This window comes from Prionailurus bengalensis, chromosome E2 (genome assembly GCF_016509475.1).
Source record: "Prionailurus bengalensis isolate Pbe53 chromosome E2, Fcat_Pben_1.1_paternal_pri, whole genome shotgun sequence".
Taxonomy (NCBI): Eukaryota; Metazoa; Chordata; class Mammalia; order Carnivora; family Felidae; genus Prionailurus; species Prionailurus bengalensis.
In genome coordinates, this window is record NC_057352.1 from 6,323,908 (window position 1) to 6,339,113 (window position 15,206).

The following is a 15,206-nucleotide window of genomic DNA, read 5'->3' on the forward strand; positions in this document are numbered from 1 at the left end:
GTGGGCTCCTTGCTGACAGCAAAGAGCCCAGTGCAGACTCAAATTCATGAACTATGAGATCATGACCTGAGCCAAAGTCAGACGCTTAACTAAGTCACCAGACGCACCCCTCTTTATTTTTTAATTTAAATTTTAGTTAACATAAGTGTAGTCTTGGCTTCAAGAGTAGAACCCAGTGACTCATCTCTTACACATAACACCCAGTGCTCATCCCAAAAAGTGCCCTCCTTCATGCCCATCACCCGAAACCCATTCCCCCCCACACACACTCCTTCTCCAGCAACCCTCAGTTTGTCCTCTGTACTTAAGAGTCCCTTATGGTTTGCCTCCCTCTTGGTTTTTATCTTAATTTCCCTTCCTTTCCCCTACGTTCATCTGTTGAGTTTCTCAAATTCCACATGAGTGAAATCATGTTTGTTTTTCTCTCATTTATGTTGCTTGGCATAATACACTCTAGTTCCATCCACATTGTTTCAAAAGGCAAGATTTCATTCTTCTTGATTGCCAAGTAGTACTCCATTGCATATATATACCACTTCTTTATCCTTCATCAGTCAATGGACATTTGGGCTCTTGCCATAATTTGGCTATTGTCCATAGCGCTGCTCTAAACATTGGGGTGCATGTCCACTTGCTCCACTCTTAATGGATTTTTAAGTGTACAAATACATTGATGACTATATGTGCAATATTGTACAGGAGATCTCTGGAGCTCCTGCTTAACTAAAAGTTTACTCTCATCTTTTTTTCTTTTTCAGAGTTTTCTTGCATATTTTTATTTGTATTTTCAGCTGTAGGGATTTTTTTTTTTTTGTAATAACATGCTTGAATTCAATAAGGAACTGGTGGTATCTGTTTCAGAAACAAATTAAATTTATAAATTAGCTTAGGGACAATTGATGTTTGATAATATGGAGTTTTTCTAAGAACAATGATGTGATTTTATATTTATGTCTACTTTCATATATTTCTGAAATATTATATGGTTTCTCATATACACTTGATGCATTTTTATTGGATTTATTCCCAGGTGTTCTGTTTTTTATTTTATTTTGTTGTATTATTTTATTATTTTAAAATTTTATTTTTCATCCTTTGGTAATAGCACCTCCAATCCCCAAATGTAACTTGCCAATTGTAATTTTTTGTACACATGCAGGCACTTGTTTTGTATAATTTGAAGCCAGGGCGTGGGTTCAAACTGATTTAAATATATTATAATTGAATTGCCCCATTCAGTGGGATAATTAACTGCTATCCCCGTCCTACAATAAGAGCTGCTAGGTGTAGGAAAGTCGAGGTGGAAATGCAGTAGAGGTGAAAAGAAAACAGTCTCCTTCCTAACCCTCACTTGCCATAAAACAAACTCCATCTAGATAAATATGAAATTATCTAAGACCTACAATCCATGAGCAGCATTTTTATCGTTGTTATGTAGACATTAGGAACCAAAGGACAAGACAATACGGAAAAAGGTTTATTTTGCTTACATAAAATTCTGCACATTTATAGATGAAAGACTACATGATCCCAGTGTAAAATACAAATTGGAAAGTACATAAAAATATATATTAAATGACAGCATCTATCTTGGATTTAATATCCTTTCATAAATAGGATAACTTGAAATCTGCAAAATAGAAGAAATCTTAAAATTTGGCATATGAGCCAGCTGTGAGAATAAGCACATACGGTCAATAACACTAATGTATCTTGAACCAGGTTTCATATAGAGTAACTGAAGAGCGAAGGACAAACCGACATGGTGACTTCACCAAACTGAACAGTACAACCATCCCTCCACATAGTTGCTCCCCCAGGCCTGTGGCTTCAGTCCTCCAAGACTGGAGGCAGGGGACCCAAGACTTAGCGCCTTTTCGGATCAAAGGGGAGGAGAGAAGTATGTTTACTTGGCGAGACGTTGGCAACAACAGAGGAATTACACCCAATACCTGTTCTCATCAAGAAATAATGCTCGGCCATCCCAAGACCCTCAAAACACACTACAGTGCCTAACACGAAATCGGACACGAGCTCGTCAGCTCCGCACTCGGTGTTTGCAGTGCCTTTGCTCCGAGCGCCCCAAGTCTGACACGCGCGGTACCCGCAGTGTGGGCGGTAGCAGGGCCTTGGTCTCACCGCGGGGGCTGCGCGCGCAGCTCTGCGCCAGCGCGGGTGCCTTCCGGGGCGCGGGCGGCCTCGCTCCCGACCCGGGGAGGGGAGGCCCTGTATCCCTCGCGGGGGGAGCCCCGGGCTTCTCCTGTATCCCCAGCTGGAGCCCGGGGGCCCGGCGGCGGGGCTGGGACGAGCCAGCTCTCTGCAGGGAAGACGTAGGCCGCCTGGTTGGCCATGGTGTAGACGGTCCGCAAGGCCGCGCACAGAGGCGCCCAGAGCCGCCCGAGCCCCGAGCGCTGCTCCCAGGTCAGCGGGGAACGCTCCCGCTGCTCCCACGCCCCAGCCACGTCCTGACGGACGGCCTCAGACAGGGCGCGCACGGCGGTCACCAGCCTCTTCCGAAGTGGGGGCGGCCGGTCTCCCGGGGACCTGCACCTGCTCCGCCGGCCGCGCCCGGCGCCCCGCGCCCCGCGTCTCCTGCGCTGGGCACCCGCGGTCTCCTCGTTCTCGCTGCCCTGGCCCGAGTCCGGCGTCGTCCGTTTCCTCTTTCCCGGAGTCACACTGCGCTCACCTGCTGGAGAGGCCCCTGCGGAGGCAGCACGTGGCCGAGCGCCCCGCCAGCTGGATTCCCGGGGACCCCACCCCCTCGGGTGAACCCCGCCGGCCTCCTAAGCCTTCCTGCCCCGGCTCTGGGACGAGGCGAGGCCAGGCCCGGCACGGGTCCCCCAGAGCTCCCTGGATTCCAGGGCCTCCTCACCCGATTCAGCCCCTCAACAACCCTCTGTGCCCACGCCCCGCGTGCTTGACCTGCCTTCCTCTCCGCGCACCTCCGCCCCAAAGCAAGATCCTACCTGCTGCTGGGGGGCAGGTGCTGTCGCTGGAAATGGCTTTCCTCTTGCCGGAGCCCTCCCAACTGGAGCAGCCTTCCGATTCTGTGGACAAGGCCAGAGGTTTGGTGACCGCCTCGGGCCGACACCCTCGCGGCCCTAATCCGTCCTGCACACGCGAGGACCGGGGCTGGCAGCCAAGGCCAGGTTCCCAGCTCTTCCTAGAGCCCAGGATGTGCGAGGGTGCCACCGAGCTCCAGTTCCCTGACCGGGGAGACTGAGCCGCCCCACGTCCTGTGCCCCCTCCCCAGCAAAACCAGCTCTCACCTGATCCGGAAATGCAGCTGTCCCTTTTGGGCTCACTTTCCCTGGGATCCTCCTCCTCTGTCTTGGGCTCTGACCCTGGGGGAAAAGAGGCCGTTTGCGCGAGTGGCCTCTCTCGAGGCCCGCAGAACCCTCTAGTCCATCCCAGACCCCGATTTGTGGACGGTTCTCTCAACAGAGGCTGTTCAGCCAGGGTCCGAGGTGAACCTGAGCAAGTTGGTCCCAGGGGATCAATGCCCCGTTTCTCAAAGCCTCCCTGGAGCTGGGTGATGTTCCCTACCACCGATTTCCGAATACAACCCTGACCCCCACCCCTCCTTCCAGCCCCCCCACACAACCCACCCGACTCCTACCTCGCCTTTGGGTGCGGCTCTCTCTCAACGGCGACAGTAACGTCTCCTCTTTCCCTTCCAGTGCTTTCTCCTCCACATCTGAGCCGCTTTCTGGGAACGAGTTCTGGTGGCAGGGCGGCGGGTCAGTGGGGTGTCGCACGGATGAGCTGCGGGGCTCTGAGCCTTCAGTTCCAGAATCCATCTGGAAGCCCCCGGGGACTGCCTTCTCCCTACCCCGCCAGGTCTCCCAAGTGCAGACTGCCCGCTGGCACCTGCCTTTTATAGGCGCCCTCGCAGGCGTGGCTCGCTCCTATTGGCTGGAAAAATTCCACCTTCCTGCCGCTCGGGAACCTGGGCTCTCGCGAGAGATGGAACGTGGCCGCTTGTGCTTCCTGTGGGGGGCCCCACTCAGCCAAGGGGAGCCTTTTGCAGGGGCCTGTGGTGGTGACAAAAAGCGGGACAACAAAGCCGGGGGGCAGAGGGACTGGAAGGCTGGGGACCCCTCCCTGTCTTACTTCTGGTCCAACTCCCACCCACAACTAGTTAAGACCCTGCTGGATTTGTGTTCCTTCTTCCCAGGAATACAGGGATTAGGTAGGTTTATCAGAAAGATTTCTTCCCTATCGTTGGAAAACATGTATTGTCAGTATTCTTCTCACTGATAATTTCGTTCTGAGTAAGTCACAGGAAAATCGGACTTAAAAAAAATGTCCACCAGACCCCTCTGATGCAAAGGGCGTATTTCTAGCCTGTGTTTCCATTCTTGGCCAAAGAGAGCGAAACTCTGCCTGGACCTTTAACGACTAGATGTCACTGTAGGAACATCAACAAGTCAATCTTACCTATAAGTACATCTGACAAATACCACATGTTTATATAAAAGTGAAACCAGCAATGAACTAAAAATAATTCACGGTGAAGATAGTTCGCCAATATTGATTTATTTTCATTAAAGGTTTTTAAGCCTTTTTAATAGTTTATTTATTGAGAGAGAGAGAGAGAGAATGCACGTGCAAGTGGGGGGAGGGGCAGAGAGAATCCCAAGCAGGCTCCTCACTCACAGTGTTCAGCACCATGTGGGTCTTCAACCCACCAACCCTGAGATCAAGACCTGAGCTTCACTGACTGAGCCACTCAAGTGCCCTCATTAAAGGTTTTAATATGGAAATTTCAAGCATTCACACAATTAAAGAAAATAAAGTGAATCTGTTTTTTAAGGCCACCTCAAAATGTGTCGGTGTTTTGCCATTCTTGTATCATCCACTGAAAACTTCTCCTTTGGAATGGGGGTTCGATGGGAAATGGAGCTGGAATCTTGAGTGCAAATCGTGGAATTCAGGATTTCTGTAATCAACCAAAGGCGAGCCATAAAATTCATCTCTAGTAAATAACTACTCGAGGATATAAAAGATAAAAAAAAAAGACTCCCAGTCTATTACAACACAAATTACTTTTTACTTTATTTTTTGGAAGATTTTATTTTTTTTTATTTTTTTTAACGTTTATTTATTTTTGAGACAGAGAGAGACAGAGCATGAATGGGGGAGGGTCAGAGAGAGGGAGACACAGAATCTGAAACAGGCTCCAGGCTATGAGCTGTCAGCACAGAGCCTGACGTGGGGCTGGAACTCAGGGACCGCGAGATCGTGACCTGAGCCAAGTCGGCCGGCTAACTGACTGAGCCACCCAGGCGCCCCTGAAGATTTTATTTTTAAGTAATCTCTACACCCAACCTGGGATTCAAATTCACAACTCTGAATACAGAAGTCACATGCTTTACTGACTGAACCAGCCAGGCACCCCTATTCCTTAGTTTCTTAATATCATCTAATACCCAGTTCATAGTCACATTCTCCCAAATTACTCAAACACATTTTTAAATTGTTTTTGTTTGTTTGTTTTGAACCAGGATCTAAATAAAGTTCCTACATTACTAATACTTATTATCTGGTACATTCTGTCTGAAAATATAATTTAAGGCCAGGTACAAAATGGAAGTGCATACTTGCAATTCCCATCACTTTGAGAGAAATATATCCAGAATATATAAAAAGTAATGTCTACCCATTGAAAGGAAAGAAAAACAATACACAGTGAATTGAATAAGATATTCAAAAGGACAGTTCACGTGTTAGTAAGACTGTGATGAATATGATGTTATGTTATGTACAGCACTGCTTACAATAAAACAAATGGAAATAAACAACATCACCAATTCACATGCATATAAGTAGTAAAAATTCAGACATTACCCTGTGTACCAAGGATGTGGGGAATTGAAGACTCTCCTCCAGGGTTAGTGTGGGTTGTGATTGGTTTAACCCCTTCAGGGGACAATATGGGGACTAAATATAAAGATGCCTGAAAACCATGATCCAGAAATTTGGTTCCTCACTTTCTGTTTATAGCAACAGGGAATTCATAGCAAACAAGAACATGGGCCAAGTATGTTCGTGGCAGCATTGCCAGTGGAAGGAAAATATTAGAAACAACATAAATCCCCTTGAATAGGATCAGAGATTGAAACCAAAGGTCCAGTCCAAGTAAATGGCAAATAGTGCTGAAACAGGATGAACTACAGGTATATGTGTGAAAGGGAGACTCTTCAGAAACAATTGAGAGAAAAGTCATGATACAGAATTGAACAGTATATGGATGTGTATACATATCTTGCACTTGCAGAAAGCAATATATAATTTAAAAAATAGGTACATATGTGTTAAAATATCTTAAATGCTTGGAAATGACACTCATCAAATTATAGTTGATGATATCAGATGTGTGGCAAAATAAAAAACAAATAAAAATGAAATAAAAATGCAGAGGAAAATAAACAGGAAATAATCCCTTTATATCTTCAGAGTGATTAATCAAAGTGGATTGTCTCCAGCTGGTGCAGTGAGCTCCAAAGCTTGAGCAGGGCCTCCTCAGGCAGTAAAAAGGCCAGCTGGAGGGGGAGGCTTCTGGTCCGCCTCATCCTTTCTCAATTATCCTGGACATATTCAGTATGTCCCATGGAGTTTGCTCGGCATCCAAAATTTGAACTGCAAGGACAGCTGAGCCATTATCATCCTCCTCAGACCTTTTGATCTTTTGTCCTTGGTTCCCGATTTAAAATAGGTTGTGAATTGGAATTTCAATAAAAACTTAAATAAAAAAATTTTTTAAATAAAATAAAATGAGTTGCGGATATGACTATTGATTGCATCATGAAGTTCCAGACACTTAACAGGTTACATGTCTGTGTCCCCTCCAGAAAAAACAATTCCCAAATCAAAACACTTGTCCTGATAGGAACCTTTGAAAACTGCCTGTGATTGATGCTGTCTCACTGACCACTGTCCTCTTCGACCCACAGATAATGTGCAAGAACTGTTATCAGGCCTGTGGACACATGGCGAGGACCAGGAGATGTCCCCTGAAGGGCTGGGCTGGGGCCCTTGTCTCCCAGCCCTCGGCCTCCAGGGAGGAGAAGAACCTGGAACCAAGGAAGCCTCAGCAACTCCAGACCCCGGGCCTCTTGGCAAGACTGACAGAAGCAAAAAAGGCAAAGGTGAGGAATCTGGGTGGTTGAAGCCATTCTTAGAACTGGAATCCGAGGACGCTGGAATCCGATGTCTTTTTCTTTGTTCTGCATGCACAGCCATCTCCAAGCTCAGACGGAGATTCAATAGAAATATACAAAGAGCTCAATAGTTTTCAGGGTTCCTCACTCAGGAACGCAAAATGATAAATAATAATAATATATGTATAGAATATAATAATACATAAAAATTTACCCATTGTATACGTAAATATATATTTTATGTTATATAAATATATGAAATATATATATATAACATATTTTTAAGGATTTTACTTTCACGTAATCTCTGCACCCAATGTGGGGCTCAAACTCATAACCCTGAGATCAAGAGTTTTATGCTCCACTGACTAAGGCAGCCAGGTCCCCCTATAACACATATATTTTAAATTGTATAATATATGTAAATATATATGATATATATAACTTGTATGTTATATATAACAGATACATATTTAGTATATAATGTTTAAATTTCTATATATTATATTACATATATTTTAATTTTGTATTGCATATAAAATATATAAAAATATAAAATAAAATTATAAAATTTAAGGAATATGTATGCTGAAATTTCTAGTTTTGTAGTTTATTTTTATTTATTTTGAGAGAGAGAGAGAGACTAAGTGGGGGAGGGGCAGAGAGAGAGGGAGACACAATCCCAAGCAGGACCTGTGCTGCCAGCGCAGAGCCTGATTTGGGGCTGGAACTCACCAACTGTGAGATCACGACCTGAGTCTAAATCATGATTCGGATGCTCAACCAAGTGAGTGACCAGGCACCCCTTGAGGTTGGATACCTCTGTATATGTGAAATGACCATTTGCATTTCTTTTACTGTGAAATGTTTCCATAGGTCCTATGTCTCTTTTTCCGTTTTTGAGATGTCTTTTTACTCTTCATTGAGGGTAAAACATATTTTATTTGACTGGTGTTTTTCTACAACATCCTACCAGGCTGACGCCTACCCACATATCCAGGAATAGATCTGACCTGTCAGGAAACCTGAGATGATATCTGCCCATGTGGATCCATCCAGCCTTCCATCTAAAGACTTGATTTGAAGGGGCACCTGGGTGGCTCAGTCGGTTGAGCATCTGACTCTTGATTTCAGCTCAGGTCATGATCTCGTCATTTTGTGAGTTCAAGCCCCATGTTGGGCTCTGTGCTGACAGTACAGAGCCTGCTTGGGATTCTCCCTCTCCTTCTCCCCTCCCCCACTTGCATTCTCTCTGTCTCTCTCCAACTTAAAAAAAAAAAAAAGACTTGAACTGAATTCTCTCTTAGCTCATGAACCAGCCTTAGGATGGGAGGTGGACTTATTGATGCACCCCATGCTGCACCCAAGCACTTTGGCCAGGACCCCAATTTCACTGCCATGCTGGCAGTCACAGTGTGCACAAGGTTTGCAGTGCCCAGCAGGAATGGTCCAAGTAAGAAAAATAGAGGGGCTCCTGGGTGGCTCAATCAGCTAAGCTTTGGACTCTTGATTTCAGCTCAGGTCATTATCCCGGGGTGATGAGATCAAGCCCCACACTGAGCTCCATGCTGAGCATGGAGCCTGCTTAAGATCCTTTTCTCCCTATCTCTCTTTCTGCCCCTACCCCATTTGCATGTGCTCTCTCTCTCTCTCAAAAAAAAAAAATGAAAAAGAAAAGAAAAATAGAAGCAAAACTATTGGCATCCTCCCACAATACGGAAGGGATTCTAATATGTTAAGCAAGCACCATGAAGACAATGAGTGTTTTTCCCTCCCAGTTTTATTGAGATACAGTTGACATGTAACATTGTGCAAGTTTAAGATATACAACGTGACAATTTGATACACATATATATTGCAAAATGAATACCACAACAGGGGTAGTTAAGACCTTTATCTCGTTACGTAATTCTTTTTTTGGTGTATTGGGAATGTTTAAAATCTATTCTCTTAGCAACTTCCAAGTATATAACACAGTATTGTTAGCTATAGTCACCATGCTGTACATTAGAACCCCAGGAACTTATCATCTTATAACTGGAAGCTTGTACCCTTTGACTACCATCTCCCCATCTCCCCTGGCGCCCATCCCTGTCAATGACCATTCTAGTGTCTAGGAGTTTGGTTTTATTTCTATTCCACATACAAACAATATCATATATGCCATATATGCATCTTTGTCTATCTGACTTATCTTGCTTAGCAGAATGCCCTCGAGAGCCATCTGTGTTGTTGCGAATGGTAGGATTTCCTTCTTTTGTGTTGCTGGATAATGTTCCATTGTATATGGATACACCACATTTTCTTTATCCATTGAAGTGAATTTCAGTAAAGTGGAAGCCTCCCCCTTACTTCCTCACCTTAGACATTTGAGGGTGCTCCTCCCAAATCTCCCTCATTCCAACATGGCCAACTGGCATCCTCACACTTTAAAGAAAAACCTACCTTCTACAAATTCATGCCAGGTTATCCCAGATGGCATGTATTTGGGTGTTTTTCCTTTTTTTAAATTTTTAATTGAAGTAGAGTTGACACATAATATCATATTAGTTTCAGGTGTACAACGTAGTGATTTGACAACTGTGTACATTCTGATATGCTCACCATGATAAGTATGGTCACCGTCTGTCGCCTCACACAGTTGTTACTGTATTATTGACTATATTCCCTATGCTGTAACTCTCCACCCTCATGGATTATTTATTTTATCACTGAAAGTGTGTGCCTCTTAGTCCCCTTCATTTCTTTCATCTATCCCTCTACACCCTCCCCACTGGCAACCACCAGTTCATTCTCTGTGTTTGTGAGTATGTGTCTCTTTTGATGTTGTTGTTCATTCATTCATTTCTTTTGATTTTTAGATTCCACAAATAAGTGAAATCATATGGTATTTGTCCTTCTCTGTCTGACTTATTTCATGGAACATAATAAACTCTAGGTCTATTCATGTTGTCACAAATGACATGATTTCATTCTTGTTTATGGTTGAGTAATATTCCATCATGTATCTATATCCCATTTTTATCTATTGATGGACACCCAGAATGCTTCCGTACCTTAGCTATTGTAAATAATGCTGTAAACAGCGGCATTGTGTGTATCTTTTCAAATTAGTGTTTTAATTTTCCTCGGGCATATACTCAAAAGTAGAATTACTGGGTTGTATTATATTTCTGATTTTAATACTTTGTGGAAATCTCCATACTGTTTACTAGTGGCCACTAAAGTGGCTGCACTAACTGACATTTCTACCAATAATGCACAAGGGCTCCCTTTTCTCTATATCCTTGCCAACACTTGTTATTTCTTATATCTTTGATACTAGCCACTCTAACTGGTGTGAGATGATATCTCATTGTGGTTTTGATTTGCATTTCCCTGACGATTAGTGATATGAAACATCTTTTCATGTGTCTGTTGGGCATGTGAGTGTCTTTTTTGGAAACATGTCGATTCAGGTCCTATGTCCATTTTTTTTTTAACCTTTATTTTTTTGAGGACAGAGAGAGACAGAGCATGAACAGGGGAAGGAGACACAGAATCTGAAACAGGCTCCAGGCTCTGAGCTGTCAGCACAGAGCCCGACATGGGGCTCACAGTTTGTGAGATCATGACCTGAGCCGAAGTCGGACACTCAACCGAGTGAGCCACCCAGGCGCCCCTCATGTCCATTTTTAAAAAAAGTTTTCTTATGTTTATTTATTTTTGAGAGAGAGAGAGACAGAGTGAGAGTAGGGGAGGGGGAGAGAGAGGGAGACACAGAATCTGAACTAGGCTTCAGGCTCTGAGCTGTCAGCACAGAGCCTGATGTGGGGCTTGAATTCACACACTCTGAGATCATGACCTGAGCTAAAGTCAAACACTTAACCAACTGAGCCACCCAGATGCCACTCCTCTGTTCATTTTAAAATCAGATTATTATTATTTTTTGGTTGAGCTGTGTGAGCTCCTTATATATTTTGAACATTCACCCCTTACCCCTTATTAGATATATCATTTGCAAATATCTTCTCCCATTCAGTAGGTTGCCTGATGTGTTTTTTAAAATTGCCACCCACTCACTTTTTTCATCAGTGACAACAGGTTTTTGTGCTCTCCTTTGTCCCAACCCAGGTCCCTTTGTCCATTCTGTGTTAAATGCCTTAAATGTGCTAATATCCCTCCATGTCATCATATTTTAAAGATTACTGTCTCCCTAAGGTTTAAACTACAAATTTTATAACTTAGTCCCAAATGTTCCTAACTGAACCTGAATTTGCACTCCACCATCACCCCATCCTACTTCATTATTACTTGAGAACATTCTTTTCTTCACTTTCTTGAATGGCCGTCTCACATGTTAACTTCTCTTGCAACTTTTCCAACAACTCCAAGCGTAGTTAATTTCTGGATATATTTAGTATGTCAAATTAAAAATTACAACACTCAAATACTCCCTCACAATCTCTAGATTGTTTCAGGAACATTTTTTAATTGCACAGATTCCAAACTCTTTCACTGGAAGTGTGAACAAAATTTCAGTTACATAAGTATTTTCATAATAATTGCATTAATATTTCATTTACATTTACTATTACCACTGATTGTTTTTTTTTTTGGGACAGATGCTCATTCTGGCTTGCTGACCACTCTCCTGGGGTGTGATTGTTGCGTCATTATGCTGGCAGCTCGGGGAATGAATGAAGTAACAACTGTACACTGTGCAAAAACGTACAATTTACGCATTTGTTATCACTTTCGTGGATGTTGTGTTCCTCAGCCAGGGAAGGTAGAACCTGGACACACAGGAGTTACAGTTCATGAGAACAAAGGGGCAGGCAGTTGGGAAACATCCACTGATCAAGGCAGAGACGTTCACCAGCAACCAGCTGGGATTATCAAAAACAGCAATAAAGACTTGGCAGATGGAGGAGAGGGAGTAGAAACACACAAAGGTGCTCACCAGGACGAGGATGCTCTGGGTGGCTCTGGACTCAGGAGACGATCCGGGGGAGACATTAGTGCTGTGAATGTGCTGGACCCTCTGCCTGTGCCTGTGCAGGATGAAGACCATGTGGCCACTGGCCCAGACCATGATCCCCAAACATAACACATCAGGGAATGATAACAACGCTGCATGTAGCAATTGTGTGATTTTGTTATCAGTTGTCCCCGAACAGTATTGCAAATCCTTTCTCATTGAGATGCTCACGTTGTTACGTTTGCCAGTCACATGGATAGGGCAAATGATATTTACCAGCATGTAGACGGTCCAGCACAGGAATATAGAGAAGTCAATGTATTTGAGAGCTTTCCTTTTAAGTTTTGTCCCCCTGGCGTTCTGGGGGCTGATTGTGATGGCCTGGAAGGCACTCAAGAGGCAGGTGCTGCCTATGGACACACCCCTGCCTATTCTGTGAAGATAGAAAAGAAGTTTGCATCCAAAATCACCTGGAAAATTGTTCCACCCGAAAGCTGCCATCATCTGGGGGACTCCTTTACAGAGGAGGGATAACGAGTTGGCTGCAACCAGGTGTTTGACAATCAAATCTGTGGGCCTCAACCTGCACCCAGTGAAAGAGAGGAAGATATAATAGTAAAGAAGAGAGAAATTCCCCAAGATTCCGACCACAGTTTGGGTTAGGAAGATCACTCCTATGACCAAATCCCTGGAGGCCATTCTGCCGGTTTCCAGTCACTGAGATTTATCTTCAGAACCAGAGGATCCTGCATGGGAATATGAGGTGTGGGCATCATGCGTCTTGTCAACTAAAATCCAATATTCTCCACTTATCATTAGTTTCTCCTTCGAAATGGTGTTGAGAAAACCAGATATCCATATGTAAAAGGGTGAAATTGGACCCCTATCTTTGACCATACACAACAAATCAACTCAAACTGGATGAAAGACTTAAACATAAGATGTGAAACTGTAAAACCCCTTCAGGAAAACATAGGGGAAAATCTTCTTGGCATTGGTCTTGGCAATGATTTCCTGGATCTGATAGCAACAGCAGAGGCAGCAAAACCAAAAAAACACAAGTGGGATTATATAAACCTAAAAAGCTTCTGCAGAGCAAAGGAAATAATCACTAAAGTGAAAAGGCAGTCTATGGAAAAGCACTCATCTGACAAGGGTTTAATATACAAATCGTAAGAATCTCCAACAACTCAATAGAAGAAACCACCAAATAACCCAATTAAGAAATGGGCAACTTTAGGAATAGACATTTCTCCAAAGAACATATGAATGATCAAGTATATGAAAAGGTGGTCGACTCTACTAATCATCAGGGAAATGCAGATCAAATCCACAATGAGATGTTATCTCACATCTGTTAGAATGACTAGTATCTTCCAAGCCCCAAAGATAACAAGTGTTGGTAAGGATGTGGAAAAATTGGAGTCCTTATACACTACTGGTAGAAATGTAGAATATTGCAGCCACCATGGAAAAGTATAGAAGTTCCTCAAAAAAAATGTGATAGAACTATCTCATCATCCAGAAATCCCGCTTCTTGGTATATATCCAAAAGAATTGAAACCAAGGTCTCAAAGAGGTACCTGCATGCCCACATTCATTACAGCATCATTCACAATAGCCAAGTTATGGAAGCAATTGAAATGCCCATTGGCTATGAATGGATGAGCAAAGTGGAGTATATACATACAATGAGATATTATCTAAGCTTCAAAAAGAAGGAACTCCTACTTGGATGAACACAGAAGACGTTATGCTACATGAAATAAGCGAATCACAGAAGGAAAAATACGGTATGGTTTCACCTACATGCGGAATCTAAAATAGTCAAACCCATAGAAGCAGAGCATAGAACAGTGGTTGCCAGGGGCTGGAGGGAGGGGGAATGGGGAATTGTTGTTCAATGTGTGTAAAGTTTCAGTTATACAAGATGAGTGAGTTGTAGAGATCTGTTGTACAATATGGTGACTATAGTTAGTAGTACAGTATTGTGCACTTTCAATTATGAAAAGAGCCTATACTTTAAGTGAAGTGCTCTGACCAAACACACACACACACACACACACAGGAACACAAGGAATGTTTTGGAAGTGATAGATATTTTAGTGCCTTGATTGCGGTGATGGCATCAAAGAGGTAAGCAGATTTCCAAACTCATCAAAATATACACATTAAATATGTGCGATTTTTGGCATGCCAATTGTATATCAATAAAGGTTAACAAGAGAAATATTAATCTTTAAAGAGATTTTCAAGAGTTGAGTGTATAACCTTTTTTTAAAAATTGTTTAATCAGTTTTGAGAGAGAGTGAGCATTGGGATATCCAAAGCAGGCTCCGTGCTGACAGCAGCAAACCCGTTGTAGGGCTTACATTCAAGAACCTTGAGATCGCAACCTGAGCTGAAGTCAGATGTGCAACTGACTCAGCCACCCAGGCGCCCCAAGAGTATAAAGCAAATGAAAATGTACGAGCCATTGCTATGAGGTTCATACATGCTGTAACTTACTTTTTAAACAAAAATCTGAGTCATCACTACTATCCCTTTCATTTTAAAGACAAGGAGAATACAGACAGGATAGGTGATTTGTCTAAATTCATACCGTACTTGGGGCAAAGTTTGGACTTGAATCTGGCTGAGTTGTTTGCAGAGACAGTGCATCTAACGGCTATGCTATGCTAAGTAAGCTAGACAGCTGTGTTCTTTGAAAAATCTATATATAGAGTTTTGGTTTTAGCTTTGCCTTTTTATTTTAGCTTGATAGTATGTTACTTTATAATTTTTGTTATAATTTTCACGATGTGTAAAGATTTGTTCTGTAGACCAATATCAAAATGAATAAAGCTTTAGAGATTTAATAAAATGTAGATGCACTGATTGCAGATTCATGTTATAGGAACCTGTCCCATGACAAATTGAATTGAATGAATGCAAGCAAGAATGACTCAAGAGTAGGATGGAAACAGAAAGAAAAAAAACCTTTGGGGCATTTGCCTTTATGTCAAGAACAAAAATAAGGAAACCTATCATAATCTCATGTCTTGCCCTGAAGTATGGGATGTTGAAATCTAATATGGGATAAA

The 15,206-nt window shown here is 43.0% G+C and overlaps 2 protein-coding genes across 2 annotated transcripts; both read right to left on the bottom strand.

Annotated features, from left to right (window-relative positions):
• Nucleotides 1-1,463: 1,463 nt before the first annotated feature.
• LOC122494808 (protein FRG2-like-1) lies at nucleotides 1,464-3,832 on the bottom strand. The gene is made up of 4 exons (XM_043600255.1): nucleotides 3,620-3,832; nucleotides 3,270-3,344; nucleotides 2,967-3,047; nucleotides 1,464-2,701 (listed from the first exon to the last, which is right to left on the bottom strand). The coding sequence occupies exons 1-4, from the start codon at nucleotides 3,798-3,800 to the stop codon at nucleotides 2,136-2,138; spliced, it is 903 nt and encodes a 300-aa protein (XP_043456190.1). The 5' UTR covers nucleotides 3,801-3,832; the 3' UTR covers nucleotides 1,464-2,135.
• A 7,939-nt stretch (nucleotides 3,833-11,771) lies between these two features.
• Nucleotides 11,772-13,254, bottom strand: LOC122494799 (vomeronasal type-1 receptor 4-like). Its single transcript, XM_043600249.1, has one exon. The coding sequence runs from the start codon at nucleotides 12,820-12,822 to the stop codon at nucleotides 11,881-11,883; it is 942 nt and encodes a 313-aa protein (XP_043456184.1). The 5' UTR covers nucleotides 12,823-13,254; the 3' UTR covers nucleotides 11,772-11,880.
• Nucleotides 13,255-15,206: the final 1,952 nt, after the last annotated feature.

Coding starts and splice junctions, on each gene's coding strand:
- LOC122494808 (XM_043600255.1), bottom strand. CDS start 3,800: ATGGATTCTGGAACTGAAGGCTCAGAGCCCCGCAGCTCATCCGTGCGA. Junction 3,345..3,619: donor GAGCCGCACCCAAAGGCGAG/GTAGGAGTCGGG, acceptor CTTTTCCCCCAG/GGTCAGAGCCCAAGACAGAG. Junction 3,048..3,269: donor CAGCTGCATTTCCGGATCAG/GTGAGAGCTGGT, acceptor CCTTGTCCACAG/AATCGGAAGGCTGCTCCAGT.
- LOC122494799 (XM_043600249.1), bottom strand. CDS start 12,822: ATGGCCTCCAGGGATTTGGTCATAGGAGTGATCTTCCTAACCCAAACT.